The sequence below is a fragment of the Sander vitreus genome, chromosome 17 (assembly GCF_031162955.1).
Source record: "Sander vitreus isolate 19-12246 chromosome 17, sanVit1, whole genome shotgun sequence".
In the NCBI taxonomy this organism is placed as follows: domain Eukaryota; kingdom Metazoa; phylum Chordata; class Actinopteri; order Perciformes; family Percidae; genus Sander; species Sander vitreus.
The window spans coordinates 18,940,672-18,958,350 of record NC_135871.1 but is presented as its reverse complement, the minus strand read 5'-3'; the positions used below and the strand labels follow the sequence as shown (position 1 = coordinate 18,958,350).

General features: G+C 39.7%; 2 protein-coding genes across 2 annotated transcripts; both read right to left on the bottom strand.

Annotated features, from left to right (window-relative positions):
* Positions 1-2,959: 2,959 nt before the first annotated feature.
* minpp1a (multiple inositol-polyphosphate phosphatase 1a) lies at positions 2,960-11,696 on the bottom strand. The gene is made up of 5 exons (XM_078272570.1): positions 11,023-11,696; positions 9,743-9,937; positions 7,520-7,617; positions 5,982-6,112; positions 2,960-3,700 (listed from the first exon to the last, which is right to left on the bottom strand). The coding sequence occupies exons 1-5, from the start codon at positions 11,609-11,611 to the stop codon at positions 3,316-3,318; spliced, it is 1,398 nt and encodes a 465-aa protein (XP_078128696.1). The 5' UTR covers positions 11,612-11,696; the 3' UTR covers positions 2,960-3,315.
* Positions 11,697-12,352: 656 nt separating this feature from the next.
* On the bottom strand, positions 12,353-16,722 carry LOC144532062 (multiple inositol polyphosphate phosphatase 1-like). The gene is given in 6 exon segments (XM_078272571.1): positions 12,353-13,511; positions 13,514-13,590; positions 13,925-14,055; positions 14,954-15,051; positions 15,723-15,917; positions 16,001-16,722. Coding segments are annotated over 6 exon segments (1,368 nt in total). The 5' UTR covers positions 16,569-16,722; the 3' UTR covers positions 12,353-13,212.
* Positions 16,723-17,679: the final 957 nt, after the last annotated feature.

Sequence of the window (17,679 nt, the reverse complement as noted above, 5' to 3'; positions counted from 1 at the left end):
ACAGCTTTAACTGTTTTGCTGGATTCCATACTGTAAATGCATGTCATTTCAAAAACTGTTAAGGATTAAAATCAGTACTACATATAAAGTAGTAGTGGTATTTGTCATTTTAAAATAACAACAAAATGGATTTCCTGTGTTATCCTGCCATGTTTATGTGTGAAGAATCTTGCAAAGCTATCCACCATTGTCCTAGGAGTGAGTCACAGGGTTAATGGCTGCCCTCAGTTCTGCCACTGGCAGACTCTTCTGTCACTCTGTCATGGTCCCCTTCCAAGAAAAGATCTTGTATATCCTGTAATTGACAAGTAATGTTAAAAGACTGCAGTTGCTTTTAGAATACTTCACAAAACAATTATACTTTTTTTTTTTTTGTAAATCAAATGCACACTTTAGGTGTACATTTAATTTGTTATGCACATATGGCCATAATAAATATCCAAAACAAAATTAAAAAAAAGGTTTAATTGAACATTTTGAAGCTGCACAGGGTCCTGGAGAAGTCTGGTAAAGTGTCATGGTCCCTCTGGAGGCGTGGTACAAATATATAGTGGGTACAAAATAAATACAGACTGTTGGAGGGATCGAGCAGGCGACCCTCTTAAAGACTGGCACATCAGTGCACTATTAATATCACTTTAAACCCCCAAGTGGGCTAGCTGATGTGGTATTAGTTAGGGTTAGCGCTTGTTCAGCTAACCGCTGCCAAAACAGCACAGCTTAGGCCTACATTTAAAGTTAACAAACTAAACCAGCTAAACCAGCCTGCTTCTATGTGAAAAAAAATGGCAGAGATAAACAGACTTACTTGAGATTTGGAGGTTCCAGGTAAACTTGTGGAAGCCATTGCAGATATGGGTAATCTGTGAGGATGCCTGTGGAGGTGCGGTCTCTCACAGTATGCAAATTATATGCAAATTACCTGTAAACCACGCCCTCTTTGCCCCTCCCCTCAGGCCCCTCCTCCCTACGCCAAAACAGTGACAGAAAGTTGAAACTGAAAATCAGTGACATTGTAAAAATCCTGACAGCATAAAAAAAAAAAAAAACTGTCACTGAAAAAAGACAGACATCAAGAAAAAATGTAGATTGACATTGAAAAACCTATCATAAAGCAAACAAATGTCAAAGTGAAATAAAATAATAGGATTGTGAGATTATAACTTTTTAATGTTTGTGTTTTATATTTCAGTCCAACATTTTTCAGTGCCAATATTTGTTGTTTCAATGCCAATTTTTATTTTCAATACCACAGGTTACTGTCACTGTTCTAGCTCCATAGGTGTGACCTGAGTAAGTGGGCATGGTCAAAGTATAGGGGGCGGCTCAGTATCACATGTAGACCACACATTATAAGTTTCATGTAAATTGGATGATGTTTGTCATATAAGGCTTATTTCCTGTTGCCAGCGGGGGGCGCTATGACCAAAAGTTAATTTTGGCCTATAAATGTCCTCAGGCCTGGACCCTTGTCAATCGTGAGACATTTCGGCCAAATTGGACAATGTATACTAAAGTTACAACAACTTTTTCGTTCATCAATAAATGCTCAAAATGGCTGCCACGCCCACACCGTTGGACGAAAAGTTTTGCTTTTAATAACTTTTCATCGTTAAGGTCTTTAGATGACACAGACCGAATTTGAAGTCGATCTAATTAAATCTTTAGGAGGAGTTTGTTAAAGTATAGCACCTTGACTTTTAGGCCTACTTCCTGTTGCCACTAGGGGGTGCTATGACTTTGAGTAAAAATCTGCCTTTATATGTCCTCAGGGTTGGACACCAAGGGGGTAAGCTTCTCTTCGGACCGCAAACCTCCTATGGCGCCATTTTGATGCTAATAAGCCATCACCTCCCGTTAGCATTCCATTGACTGCCATTTATTTTGGCGCCACTTTGACAGCGAATAACTTTACATCTGAAGTGTTTAAAGACTCTATTTGTCCATTGTTTATTTCTAAAAAAACACGACAATGTATAAAAGGCTCCATTACCTTGTACCTCATGTTATGGCTCCGTAGTAGACATTTTTGTAAAAATAGGCTAACGATTGTGTCATAACCACGCGACTTACTGTTGCATAGTAGAGGAATTACCGTATCGTACAGGAGAAGCGCGCAGGCAGTTTTGTCTCACATTAGCTGTTTAAGTGTAATTACTAATGTTAACTAGCATTTTAGTTAGCAATAATTAGCCTGTGCCTATGTTGTCTCCTTACATATACCTACGCTCTCCATCTCTGCAATATTCGGAATGATTGAGATTTCTCTTGGCACAGCTACCAGAAGACTTATAACTTTCAGACACGTTGCTCATGGCACATTTACGTTGTCTCTCTAAATTGGAGGCTGCACAGTAACGCTTAGCCATCGCCGGAAAAGTGCTCCTAATGGCCTTCACTGGTCTCCGTCCAGAGCAACGGGATCTGTTGGTCCATTCTTATATACTGTCTATGTTGGACACTTATGAATCCTGAAAACACTCAAGTTACACCCACTTCCTGTTTAGATGGCGAAAAGCACAAAATGGCCGCCCCGCCACGGCCATGCCCTATGATGAAAAGTTTTTCTTTTAATAACTTTTCATCTTTAACGTCTTAAGATGGCACAGACCAAATTTGAAGTTGATCGGATGAAATCTCTAGGAGGAGTTCGTTAAAGTACGACATGTGGAAATGGCCAAAATCGCATGAATTTCTAACTTTCAATTCAAAATGGCGGACTTCCTGTTGGGTTTAGGGTATGGCTCCAATGAGCTTTTTTGTACGTCTTGACATGCTACATATGTGTACCAAGTTTCGTTAGTTAAACGTACTGCAGGGGCTCAATTATGTAACTTTAATTTTGGTGAGTTTTTGAGTATGTTAAGCCCCTCAAAAAGGCGATTCATTTGCAGAAAAGAATAATAATTCCTTCAGTTTCCAAGGGGAACTGATTTTGGTTGGAGCAATATGAAATGTGTACAATGCAAAAATAAATCATTTAATTCCTGGAAAGATGCCTTGCAAAAATAAGCAATGTAGCAGTAGTAATACTGTAATGGTACAGGTGAACTTGAAATTAAATTGCAAGGCTGGGATCAGTTTTAGAAACACCATATGCCTCTTCTCAGCCATAAGACAAAGGGAGTGCAAAATCTTCCTAGTTGTTTCAATCCGATTAAAGGCCAGGCCAAACAGTGATTTGTTCATGGTTTACATCAGAGAGGCATTTAAACTAAGATGCTCCTATTAGGACCATAGTGTTAACTCCATTCTGCAAATAAAAGAGAATAAAGACACTGTCATGCCCTATTTTCCAGAATCTCCACTGTCTGCCTAAACTGAAGCAGGACTCTTAAACAGCTGACACTCAGTCTCAAAGTCACAGCCTTGGAGCAGCTCCCTGTAGTGATATTTGACGTCTTGATAGAGCGGCATGGAGGCCTGCTGGTCAGTCAAACCGGGGAAAGTCACAGGCTTCTCGTTGAGAAGTGGCTGCAGCCTCAGGTCGCCTCCCCCACAGTCGTATAGCACCAGGAGCAAGTTAGCTGCATAGGGTAACATGTGGCTAGTACGGAAGGAGCGTTGGGTCTGTGTGTCGTAGTTGGTGGAAGTCAAGGCATCACTGTCCTTGAAGAAGCCCAGGAGGGTGAGCAGTGGCAGGAGGGTCTCTGCATGGCCGACCTGGACTGTCACGGCTTCAGTCACATTCTGGCCTGACCTGACACACAGGATATACAACATCAGTTTCAGGCCCCTTCACACACATACACACAGGCCTGGATGAAGGAGTTGACTTGTTACCTCTGAAACGTGTTAATCAAAAAAGACGAGGGAGGTTAATAAAGGGACTTCCAAGAAATGTAGCATTCCGCTGGCCCAGCCACCAACCCACCTCTGACTTCCAGAAATCTGTATAATTTGTTGTGCCAGCCAATACCCAAGCAAGCGTAACGACATGTCATGGCCGAGCACCGAAACCATCAAACCATCTAGCAATTCGAAAAGACAGCATAAATTGTCAGAACACAGGCAAGGTTTGCCCTTGATTGTGGTCTTCCTCATTTTCTAGGTCTCAGCACCATAAAGCAGAACTAATTTTACATTGGAGTTAAATTCTTATTTTTGTTTTCTGCTGTATAGAGAGCCTAAGTCACGCCCTTCTACTTCCGGCCAATCTTTCGAAAAAATATGAACGAGAGTCAATGGAGAGATAATAATAATTTTTTTATCCCGTTTGAATTGAGACGTGGATTACAAATATGATGTTTGTCAATTTAAAAGATAATTTTTCAACCGAAGAAAGTCTCAGTTTATTGTTAAACTGTTGAAGTATAAGACTGTGAAAATACGTAATAAGAAAGACTACACACTTCAAAGTCACATGGATGACGTCTCGCTGAAGCTACAATGTCTATGTGTATCGTATCGGGGATGTAACGTTACTCAAATGAGCAGAGGATCTTGCTTGTTCTTTTGCTTATCTGCTGAAAACACTTCACTGGATAAAACGCATCAGGTAAGATAACATTACATGTGTTGTGGAACAGAGCTAAGCTAGCTAGCTAGCGAGCAAGTTGAGCATCAAGCTAGGTGACGTACATTGTGTAAGACGAGAGATGTAGTTCATTGAGCTTGAGGTTTCACACAAAACTAAGTGGTCATATGACAAACCTACGATTAACTGAGACTTTCTTCGGCTGAAAAATTTTCTTTTAAATTGACGAACATCATATTTGTAATCCATGGCTCAATTCAAATGGGATGAAAAAATAATTTGCCTCTCCCTGTTCACTACCGTTCATATTTATTCCTAATTAAGGTCCCATAAGGTCCACTGGAAGGGGCGTGACTTCGACTCTCTATAGAGCACCAGATGTTCTTGAGCTATTAACAGGCTGTCTTTGCCAAGCAACACTAGTGATGCTTACATATTAATGCATCAGTTATTATAATTCAATAATATATTTATGATTCTGAAATAGGCTATTCTGCTTAACGAGTACTTTTATTTTTTTTACTTTAAAGCTGTGGTAGGCAATTTTTTTTGGCGTTGGGCATAAATGCCATAATAATCTATCATCATATTGTAATTCAAGTGGTCTAACACTTCTGCATCTCCCCTTGGCTCTGTTTTCAGGCCTTAGAAAATGTAGCCCGTGACGAGAGACTTTGGCCAATCACAGGTCATTTCAGAGAGTGAGAGAGCATTCCTATTGGCTGCTCTGCGCATGCCCGTGCAACAATGAGGGGAGAGGGAGAGCTGCAGGACGAGGTCTCACTCTACTTCAAATGCTGCTTGCTTTCAACCCACTGCAGCTTCAAGTTTATTTCAATGCTAGCACTTTTGTACTTTATTTAAAGGTAGTTTGTCAAAATCCCATCCAGACCTTGCTGCCACACCAACATCATCTCTGTGTAAAATATTACCCAAAGGGTTACATTTTAATCCATCTAGTCATCAGTATTAAATTATTACTTTGTGTCTTACCATGCAATGATTTAAAGTATAAGGCAGGTGATATTACAGTATATATTTTTCTTATTGTCTACAAATCCCATGAAAAGACGAAGGCCAACAATTCATTGACAAGTATTTCCTGTGTAACCAATGCCTGATATAGCTTATTCCATAGACCTCCATTGTTGTTGTCCAAAATGTAATTAAAATACATTTCAACAGTTGACATCTTCTTTTATTACAATGAACATGGGCACTGTAGGAGTCAGTCTCATAAACGCTGTCCTGTTGCTGTAAATACTCACTGGAGCACCAAAGTGTATTCATCCACACCTTAAAATAGTCCCCAACAAATTCCCATTTAAACCTTTAGTAGCAATGAATGGTCTTGGGGCTAAGAGCTAAAGACAGGGAAAAGATGTTGGAAAGAACTGAGAGATCCATTGTTGTTTTTTTCATTGGATTTGTTAACAATAACAAAATTACAAAGTAGCAGCACCCTCCATTTTTATGTATTGAAGGACATTTAAGTTTTACTCACTTGTTCTCGCTGGCTGCTTTGTTCAGTCGACTGAACAAGTCATGGAAGAGAATGCAGCTTGACTTGCTGTTAATATCATAACCATAGGCTCTTTTCCAGAATTGTTTCAGGTCATTTGCATACTCCATAACCTGCCAAATCAGATACAGTAGTACAAATCATTGATAGTCTGGATGTCAGGTGGGCTTTATGTGAGGACTAAAAAAGATGGCAGATGTCAGTCTTTTGTTATGTGAGGTAACATTTCAGCCCTCCTGAGTGTTAGGTCAGCTTGTAACACAAGACATAAAACACTCTTTGTGACATGAATAATGCCAAAAAAGTTTCTCAATGAATGAATACTTTGGCAAAGCAAAGAAAGTATTACCTACTGCTTTTTTTTTTGAAATTTGTTTTAATATGTTTTATTATTTACTTGTTTATTCAACAGAGACAATATGGATTAAATAGGAAGAAGTAATGCAACAGATTTCATATAGAGTTTCTAGCAGAAGGTAATTTGCAGCAGGCATGTAAATCCATCTTCAAACAAACAGATAAAACATATTCAAGATATCTGATAACTCCTTGCATGATTTGAGGGTCTTAGACTGATGGTGGTGTACTTCAAAAACAATTAGATAGGTTTGTTAGTTTGCTTTATCCTAGTTTTTTCTTCTTAAATCTTGTTATTTTTCCTTTGTGTTCCTATGTAGGTTTTCTGTTTCTTGCAGACTTGCTAGGGATACATTTAAGCAAACTTTTTTTTTTTAAACTACACATTGTGATAAAAAAGGCCCATACTTAAAGAACAAATCCGGCGCAAAATGAACCTAGGGGTTAATAACATATGTGTACCGAGTTCGACCGTTCTCTGGGATTTGTTTTCATGCTAATCGAATGTGACCAAACTGCTAATTGTCGGGGCAGAGGGTAAAGTAAAAAGAAATCGCTATTTCTATACGACTAACAAGGCTAAAAATAGCACCACACTTCCACGGTAGCATAATGAGGGTCCCTACATGTAAACCGAAGCATTGAGAACTCTGTAAGAAAGACAGTACTGTTCACGTATACAGGCAGGCCTAATCTTGGGAAAACAGTCACGACTAGTCAAACGACGAACGGACCATGGGAGATTTCAAGTGACAGTTCAGCTCATGTTGCACGGCGTTCGTCGTTCGACTGGTCGTGACTGTTTTCCCAAGATGGCGCCTGCCTGTATACATGCCCGTGCCCCGACGATTAGCGTTATAAGGTAATAAGCAGTTTGCGATAAAACTGGTTACATTCGATTAGCATGAAAACAAATCCCAGAGAATGGTCAAACTCGGTACACGTGTTATTAAACCCTAGGTTCATTTTGCGCCGGATTTGTCCTTTAAATTAACTTCACAGTCTAATCCATTGTGATAAATGCTTAAGAGTAACTTAACTTAAACAAGCACATTAGGTTACTGACCCATAAACCTCTCATCAAACTTTGATGATGGAATCTTACCTGCATGCTTCCACCCAGCACGTTAAAGCTACAATCACTGAATAGCTGAGGACCGTACCTGTGCATCGACCACATCAAAAAGCCAACACCAAGGGGAGTTCACAGTCTTGATGGCAAACTCATAAGCGCACAAATAAAATGCAGCTTCGGCCATATCTGCAAAAGAAAGGTTTCAATGAAATTTTGATAGGTAGTGAAATCAGACAGGCCAGGCAGCCATTAAAACAAACCCAATCAAAAGCTCTGGGATGTGACCCAAATTATCCTAAACACCATGGTGCGTGTTAATTAATTACTGCACCACTTTGAGGTCTCTGGCACTTCTTTAAGTCTACAAAGGAGGTCAATATTGGCTACAGTTCAGTCTAGTGGAGCTTCAATACGTTACAATTAGAAAACAGCTCCACCTACTGTGCAAATATAACAACTGTGAAAAATGACCGATAGGATGTTCAGCACACTATCTCCCCCAATATTGATTTAACGCAGTTATTTTTGTGTTTACAATGGCATTATATGCTTTTGAGAAGGTTTTTAGGCTGTGACAAACACTTTATTTAAGGGGAGGATGGGTGTGTGGCCTTGACCAACTGCCACTTTGGCCATTATAATAAAGGTAAATAAATATTCACACAGCACACTCAATAGCAAAGTATTAGAAAAGATTATCACAAATCTGACCATCCCCGTATATATCTTAGTTATACCAGTGGTGGTATAACTAAGTTGTATATTTACTCAACATTGTACTTGAGTATAGGTTTAAGATACTTATACTTTACTTACGTATTCACGTTTTACCCTACTTTCTAGTCCACTACATTTATTTGACAGCAGTAATTACTTCGATTTACTGTTACAGTAAGTGCTACTTACACATCAATGCAGTAGTAATAATAATCCAAAAAATAATGATATAGAACTGTTGTGAAAATGTTAAATTCCATTTTGTGATATTTGAACAAAGCCTCTTTCATCTGTTTTAATGTGTATCATCAATTGTACACTGTTTTCCTCCCTGGAGATTTATCTGCAGGAACCTACCTTTAACCAATCCTCCTTTACTTTGGTGCCCCAGTCTCGCATTGCCAGACCTTCCTCCAAAGCGCTGTGGAGGAGGGTCTGACAAGTCCACACGACATTGGATGGGATGGGAGGTTTATTGGCATTTCTTTAAACATATCACAATCGTCTTGGGAAGTGCTAAGCGCACAGAAATCTCAGATTCAACAGATAGTCTAGCTAGCCATCTTGATTTACCCTGCAGTTAACCATAGTCCTCATAAATCGACCGAAGTTTAAAATGCCAACACAAAGAAAGCGGAAGGTAACGGACATCCGGCCGAAATGAAAGACATCCTGCAGAATTTCCCAGCGGCGCCTGAACAATCCTGGAAGAGGAACGTCGTGGATATAGACTGTGGTGCCCCTATCTTATTTATCTACTCTCACGTCATCAAACATACAAACCCCAAAACAATTGTGATAGGATTGTTTCTTAACAAGCACCAAAGCTGGATTACCAACCAGGAAAAGCGGGCAATTATTCTGGGGCCACCAAAAGTCCAAGCTTCACTGTGTGTCCATTTTCTTTAAATTGCACAACTAAAGTTCAATATCAACTGGGTCACGCATTATTATGTAATATTGTGGCCCTGTCTTGTAAAGGGGCCCTGTGTCTAAATCTAGGTCTAACACTGTTATGAAACAATTCGATCACAACTGTTTTGTGGTTCGTATCCTATCATCTGAAAGCAGTTACGAGCGCTCGAAGCAGGGTTCAGTTCACAATGTTGTAAAAGTTTAATTAGACACACAGGAATATATACATTTTCTAACAATCGCTCCATTCACGTCGATGACGTGAGAGTAGAGGCACCATAGAAAAAGAGGATTGGTTCAAGGTAGGTTCACGCAGATAAATCTTCAGGGATACAAATTCATAATACCAATTAAAACAGATGAGTAAGGCTTTGTTCAACATTTTCACACAAAAATGAAATGTAACATATTTACAACAAACAATTTAGTTTGACTTTTTCTTGCGTGCACATCTTCCTAATATAAATAACGTTGTGTTTCTGTAATGGAGACTTGTCATTACAGTTTTATCAAATTGCCATAAACTAGCTGACATATAGAAAACATAGCATACATTTGGTGGAAAATACTTGTATGTAACACTCCGAATGCATATGGCTTTTTCCTGTAAAGGAGCAGTGTTATAATGTTGTTTTTTTCTACTTAAATAAAGGATCTGAATACTTCCTCCACCACTCACCATCTGTGATGTTATTGTAGGGGACTCTAAGGCGGTCTGCAATCTTCTGCGTGACCCTCTTCATCTCTGGTCCCTGCTTGAACTTGTCCACCTCTGACAGAGCTGAGGGGTTGTTGTCAACTTCCTGGACAAACCTGGTGCACTGGTCAAAAAACCTCATGAGAGCGTCATTCACTGCATGGTCAAACTCCTTATCTGGGCAAAAAAAAGGTTATATTAAAAAAGGTCCATAGGAGGTTAATCATGCAGTTTTTCTCAATAGCTTTGGCACTATCGTCGAATGACTTTTAAACTTTGTCAAACTATATGACTATTTAAATTAACATTTGGTCAGTTGTTCACATGACTCTAGTCACTTATCATTGCTTTGGAGCAAAATGCCTAGAGAAAGCCCTGCAGATCAAAATAGTTTGCATTCATTTGCTACTGAATCATATTACTCTCAAATGCAACGATACACATGTTCAATGTCGAAATCCCTACATGCAAAACAGAGCAACCAACAATCACAATAACCTGTCACACATATATTAAATACATAATAGTTATGTGGTATTGTTGTAAAAGTTGTCAGATGGATAGATGTAGGCTAGATGGGGAAAAATTCAATTTCCTCACAATTTAGAGCAACCAAATCCAAACAGGTGACAGGTGAGGATATCACAGCAAATTGTTGTAGGGGGTGACTGTGTCATGCCAAAAGATTTTTCCCTCATTGCATTGGAAGGGAGGATATCAGGTGTGATGTTGATAAAATGTTGCGGCCAGACAGAGAGGAGATTGGATGACCCATGAGGTTGATACATTTGCAGCATACATTTTTGTTTCTTGCACACTTTGTACAGTATTTCCTGGTAATTTTGCATCTTTTTCTTTACAAGCTTTCTTTATGTATTTGCAGATGGCTGGTGTGTGCAATGAGAAAGTATAGTGTGTGCCATGGCTGACATCAATACTATTCAGCTGCCTACATATACAATGTTAGCAACTGGGCAATATAGTGGGTAACTATCATACTTCAGAGTACACTGTCATTTGACAAGATGTCTGCATTTTGACTGTCTTGGTCTAAGCAATGACAACGAAAGCTTTTATTTTGATGGCAATGATTTATTCATTGATGGATACATTTGAAACAGGAGTTAATTATTGTGATGGTGTTATCGCCTTTTGCAGGTCACATAGAGTAATGTGCTGAACGTACCAAGTTTGTTTTAGTAAATGTGACAAATCGAGAAAAACTGTAATATATTTGTTCTGATCGTGAATCGTGGTCGTACCTGTTATAGCCCACAGCTCTGTCAGTCCTGCCTTGAAGGACAGTGTGCTGTTGACACACCTGTGCTTGGAGCTGGTTATGAATTTGATGAATCCACCTCTGAGCTTCTCCTCTGAAATCAGTGAGGGGAACAGCTTTGACAGCCTGACGGCCAGATGCTTGTGATCGTTGACACCTTTCTGGACGAGTCGGCCGTCCATGTCCTCAGTGTACCACATCGTCCACTGAGTCTGGATTTCACGCAGCCAGCTCTCTTTGCCCGAGGCTCTGCTCTTGACCAGCTCGTACAGCTTCTGCATCTTCTTGACATTTTTGCTCGTCGGGTACCTCGTACCGTGTCTTATTATGGCGGTCGCATGAATTTCGCGACATTGTGCAGATGGAGGCTGTAAAATAGATCTGTTTACAGCAAGTATGTCCTCTATGAGATACGGGTTTACTTCCTCATACCTCCCTTTCGTGCTGAAGTATTTGGCGATCGCTGGTATGTTTGGATTCCACCCATGATTCACATCGTTACGAAAACAGCAGCAAAGGCCAGTTAAGATGGTAAAATGAACAACAGTGGTTTTCCAAAATACGATCGGCATGATGTAGCCAAATAGCTTGTTTGAATGGCCGTGTGCGACCCTACTCCCCTATACTTACCGGACCAAAAAATTGAGTGACGTTGGATGTGGGACTGTCCAATCAATCCGTCACACAGAGCCTGTCCTAATTTACACTGAGCTTACATAATGGGCTATAATGGACATTGGCCACTTTTAATCACAACTGTCTGCTTGTACTTTACTCAGTGGTGGTGGAAGAAGTCTCGGTTCTCAGATGTCAGAACATATAGAAATACTCTAAAGTATTAGCATAAAAATATAGGCTACTTAACAAATACAAGTTGGCTACTCATTATACAGCATGCCCCATATCAGAACAATATTATATTATTGAATTATGAATTAATATTGTTGATACAATAATGTGTACATTAGCCTATTTTAATGTTGCAGCTAGTAAAGTTTTTTTCTACTGTAGGCCTGTATAGCCTACTGCCGGGTGGCTTGTGAATTTTACCAAGGGATCAATCAAGTCTTATCTGTATCCATTATAATACATTTATTTGTTGATTATATTTGTTGTATTACTAATCCTAATTTGCAATGTAAGTGATACATGTAATACAAATACATGTAGTGGAGTAAAAAGTACAATACTTCCCTCTGAATTGTAGTGGTGTAGAAGTATAAAGTTGCAGAAAATGGAAATGCTCAAGAAAGTACAAGTGCCTCAAAAGAACTGAAAGCCACACCCCACAAAAAAACAAAACAATAACAGCATTGTTAATAACATTCAGATTTAGATGTATTGTCCCAGAAGGATATTTGTTTTCACAGCCAGTACACATAGCAACACACAGCAACATACATATATATAAGCATAGCAATATATAGATGTATGTAAACAGCAACAAATCACATTTATAGTCAGTACACAAAATCTCAATGAATGCATTCATCATCCCAGCTCACAACAGTGTCTGTGAGGCCGATTGTTCAGGTCTGCTATTGAGGAGGGGACAAATCTCCTGCTGAAACAAGCTCTTCTCAATTTAAGGGTCCTGTATCTCCTGCCAGATGGAATTGAAGTAATGTGTTCATTGAGGGGCTGATCAGTGTCGTAAGTGCTATATGTGTGGCGGCTCTGAAGTTCATATCTGAGAGATTGGGAGTGGGCAGGCAGATGATTTCAGAGGCAGTGAGTGTGATGCTGCTAAATCAGTTTTTGCTGAAGATGGTTAACATGGTGAAGAAGCAGGGAACAGTACAGCAGGATGGGTTGGAACAGGTGAGGGGCAACAGACAGTGCTTTGAGTGTAGGCTATGTATGACATTGATTCTTTGCTGGGATTGTTTATGGATGTCAGTGATGTGTTGATCAAAACTGAGTTGATTGTCTATGATGAGTCCAAGATATTTGAAGCTGTGTTTCAAAAAACATGTTAGTGCCTCCTGAAAATGTTTAAGTGTAAGAAATCCATATTTAAAATTTCCAAAGCAGAACATTTATAAAAATGCTCATTTAACCAGTAACATATTTATGGTAGGAGCATATTGTTTTTTTTTCTGTTTTAGCAAATAAAAGAGAATAAAGACACTGTCATGCCCTATTTTCCAGAATCTCCACTGTCTGCCTAAACTTAAGCAGGACTCTTGAACAGCTGACACTCAGTCTCAAAGTCACAGCCTTGGAGCAGCTCCCTGTAGTGATCTTTGACGTCTTGATAGAGCGGCATGGAGGCCTGCTGGTCAGTCAAACCGGGGAAAGTCACAGGCTTCTCGTTGAGAAGTGGCTGCAGCCTCAGGTCGCCTCCCCCACAGTCGTATAGCACCAGGAGCAAGTTAGCTGCATAGGGTAACATGTGGCTAGTACGGAAGGAGCGTTGGGTCTGTGTGTCATAGTTGGTGGAAGTCAAGGCATCACTGTCCTTGAAGATCCCAGGAGGGTGAGCAGTGGCAGGAGAGTGTCTGCATGGCCGACCTGGACTGTCACCGCTTCAGTCACCTGCTGGCCTGACCTGACATAAACGACAAATGGGGGTTCAGAATTTAACATAGTTTCTGCTGTGAAGGAGCTGTATTTCAAAAGTGAAATGTTAAGTGTAAATAAAACACAAGAGAAGATAAAAACTTACTACAAAAGAGAATATGCAATTTGTACCAAGTAATATCTGGGTTGTTAGACAAGTGTTTACACCACAGTTCTTATCTGTGTATATGTGTCTAAGGTCACATTTTAAACCTTCATACGTGTAACTAAGAGGTAGGACACAGACTGGTCTTTGTGTACTTTAAGTCTTCGGCATGTATAACCTACATATTTGGACTGCAGACAATTTAAAGCTCACTTACTTGTTCTCGCTGGCTGCCTTGTTCAGCCGGTTAAACACATCATGGAAGAGAATACAGCTGGACTTGCTGTTGATATCATACCCATAGCCTCTTTTCCAGAATTCCATCAGGTCACTTGCATACTCCATAATCTGATGCAGATGCAGATAGTTCAAATGTAACCTGTATGTGGGTGGCCTTTACACAAAGACTTTCAGAAGAAGAGTTTCCCAAGATAGCAATTTTGCATTCTGTGAGATAACATTTCAAGCTGCGTGTTTAGGTCAGCTCATAACACAAGACATAAAACACACTTTCTTGAACGCGTAATGCCATAGGTTTTTATACTTTTTTGCACTATCCCTTCCTTCTGCAACATATTGTGAATTTCCCTGTGGGATTTATAAAGGATTTCAAATCTTGAATGAATGAATGAATGAATAGTGTAGCAAAACAGAGAAGGTAATGCTTTCTGATCTTTCTTTTTGAGTGGATACTCCATAGAAACAAGCAATGGGATATCTAAATGATTTTTCTGTTGTTGTTGTTGTTGTTAAGGGCGCTGTGTTCCTCTGACCTAGATTAGATAGGTCTGTTTGTTTGCTTTGTCCTGTTTGTGTTGGATTTAATAGTTTAGATTTAATTTAGTTTCTGTGCCCCTGGTCGAACTAAGTGTTCTTCTGGTTGGCCCAAATTCCCCGTCTGATCAGCTGAGGTGTCTTTGTTGCGACCCTAAAACTAAACATAACCCTTACACTAACCCTGTATACAATAGAGGTGCTACTTCTTTTCACCCCCTGCCTCTGTGTTTCTTTTTCCCTCTGTAAAGTCCTAGGAGACTTGCTTGTGATAAATTTGAACAGGATTTGCTTATGTGGGAAAACATCCTGTTCTACACTTGGTGATGAAGAGCTCAATAAATAAATGAACTTAGGTGAGAAATAGTACATAAATTGGCTGCCAAAGTTGCAGAATATAGCAATTAACTTAAAACAAACAAACTTGCTGCCACATAAAATGTACATACAGTTGACCCCTAACTGCTCCTACCTTTGCATCATCCTCATCGAAGAGTTGACACCAAGGGGAGTTCACCCCCTTGATTGCAAATTCATAAGCACACAGGTAAAATGCAGCCTCAGTCATATCTGCGACGAGAGGTTGGTATAAAATGTTAAGTTGTGAAAGTATGCAGGAAATGCAGCCATTTAAAAAGCTGAGATGCCAGAAAAGTGACTACACCACAAAACACTACAGTTGCTTAGAAAGTCGTGTGTCCTAATCTTAAAACTAAATCACTAGATAGGCACTTAATTATTGCACCTTTTTGAAGCCTATGATACTACAGTAATTCAAGGCCATGAATGACAACCTGGTGCAGAGGCCTCAGCACTTCCAAATTAGTAAACAGCTCCACCCAGTGTGAATTATGATCCCTGCGATGTTCTACACACTATTTTCCCCAACTCTGACTACTTTACAGTTTTTGTTTTTAATTTGATGATACATTGCTGATACAGTAATTAGTATAAACTGGGTCTATAGTCTGTTTCAGGTTGTGACACATTCAATTCTGTAAATGTACCAGGCTTGGATTAAAGGCAAACTTAATCAAGAATCAATAATTACTCTTTTCATAAACCTGTAATAGACCTTGGACACGTACAGTATAGTATGCAGTCTTAATCAGTCATTTAAAAAACCCAGTATATGTGAACACTGAGAGCATAGATCATTTAGAGCTATGATCAAGGCTTAATACTTTGACAGTATGCACACAACCCACTCAAGAGTGTAAAAAGGCTTCTGCAGATATGACCTTGTGTGATGTTATTGTAGGGGACTCTAAGGCGGTCGGCAATCTTCTCCGTGACCCTCCTCATCTCTGGTCCCTGCTTGAACTTGTCTACCTCTGACAGAGCTGAGGGGTTGTTGTCAACTTCCTGGACAAACCTGGTGCACTGGTCAAAAAACCTCATGAGAGCGTCATTCACTACGTGGTCAAACTCCTTATCTGGGCAGAAAAAGGTTATATTGAAAATGTCTATAAGAGGTTAATCATGATATATTTGTTCTGATCGTGAATCGTGGTCGTACCTGTAATAGCCCACAGCTCTGTCAGTCCTGCCTTGAAGGACAGTGTGCTGTTGACACACCTGTGCTTGGAGCTGGTTATGAATTTGATGAATCCACCTCTGAGCTTCTCCTCTGAAATCAGTGAGGGGAACAGCTTTGACAGCCTGACGGCCAGATGCTTGTGATCGTTGACACCTTTCTGGACGAGTCGGCCGTCCATGTCCTCAGTGTACCACATCGTCCACTGAGTCTGGATTTCACGCAGCCAGCTCTCTTGACCCGAGGCATTGTGTAGGACGATGTTGTAGAGCTGCTGCATCTCTTTGACGTTTTTGATCGTCGGGTACCTTGTGCCGTGTCTTATTATTGCAGTCAGGTGGATTTCTTGACATTGTGCAGATGGAGGCTGTAAAATAGATCTGTTTACAGCAAGTATGTCCTCTATTAGATACGGGTTTACTTCCTCATACCTCCCTTTCGTGTTGAAATATTTGGCGATCGCTGGTTTATCCGAATTGTCCACATAATTATGACAGCAGGAGATGATGAGGAAATTAGAAAAAGTGAATTTCCAAAGAAAAGTCAGCATGATGCACCCAAGGAGACTCTCGAAAAGCAGCTGTCCCCAACAATTTTCCAAACCCAAAACATCTGTGTGACAGCGTCAAAAATGGGACAGAGCAGAGTCCAGCCCAGTTTGTTGACCCCATTTTCTTCACAGCATATCCTAAAGTGTAAACTAAACACGTTCTTACACAATAGCCATTGATTAACATCCTCAAAAGAAAAATGAAAACATTTAGAATAGAAAATAAAAGCGTAGTGTTGTCAGATTATCAAGATATCTTGGGTAACATGATCCAGCTCCATTCTATGTAAATGTTCAGTGTTTGTATTATAACATTGGCTCCACTTGAACAAAAATCACAAAAGTGGTTTATGATGCTTTACGTATCTTACACTGTGACGTTGTAGTATGAAGACAGTGTTGTTGTGAGGTCATTTGTTTTTATCTACTCTCTTACCACAACTTTCTGGTTTGACAACCTTCTTATGCCTAACACTTATTATCACAGTTACAGTAGTTTCACTTCAACCCAGTCCTTACAACATTGTGCAATGTTGTGCAGGTTCACGGACATCCGTTTGGACATTTATTTACAACCAAACAAATTTATAACCACTAGATGCTGTTCTGTAGAAATGTCTACCAAATCTTATAGGTGCATTTCACTTTAGTCCATTTTTTAATTGTTGCTTTTCCAGCCTTAGACTTCATACAAGTATACAAGTTATCTTCCTAATCACTACTGTGATTATTACATTACATCATTATTAAACTTGAGTGCTGAATCAAAGATAATGCAATAATTTTGGTAAAGGATTTTATAATAAGGGTCATGGCCTGTGCTTGGTTGTAAAGACCTTTATGACTCGTCAGGGTCAAGCATTCCTATTATTATAGAGGCTATTACAAATAAAACAGATTACGTCCTAATAGCTGAATTAAAAGAGATCCATTGTTGATCCGTGAAGGAATCACTTATCAGTTGAGGCTGATAATGATGTGTAGTTACCTACAGAGACAGTGAATGCTCTGTCAGACTAAACAGAAGAACATGTACTCATGTGGTTATTCAAGATATGCCAACTCAATTATCTTGTCTTATCAAGTAGTATAAACTGATCAGTGGTGTCAA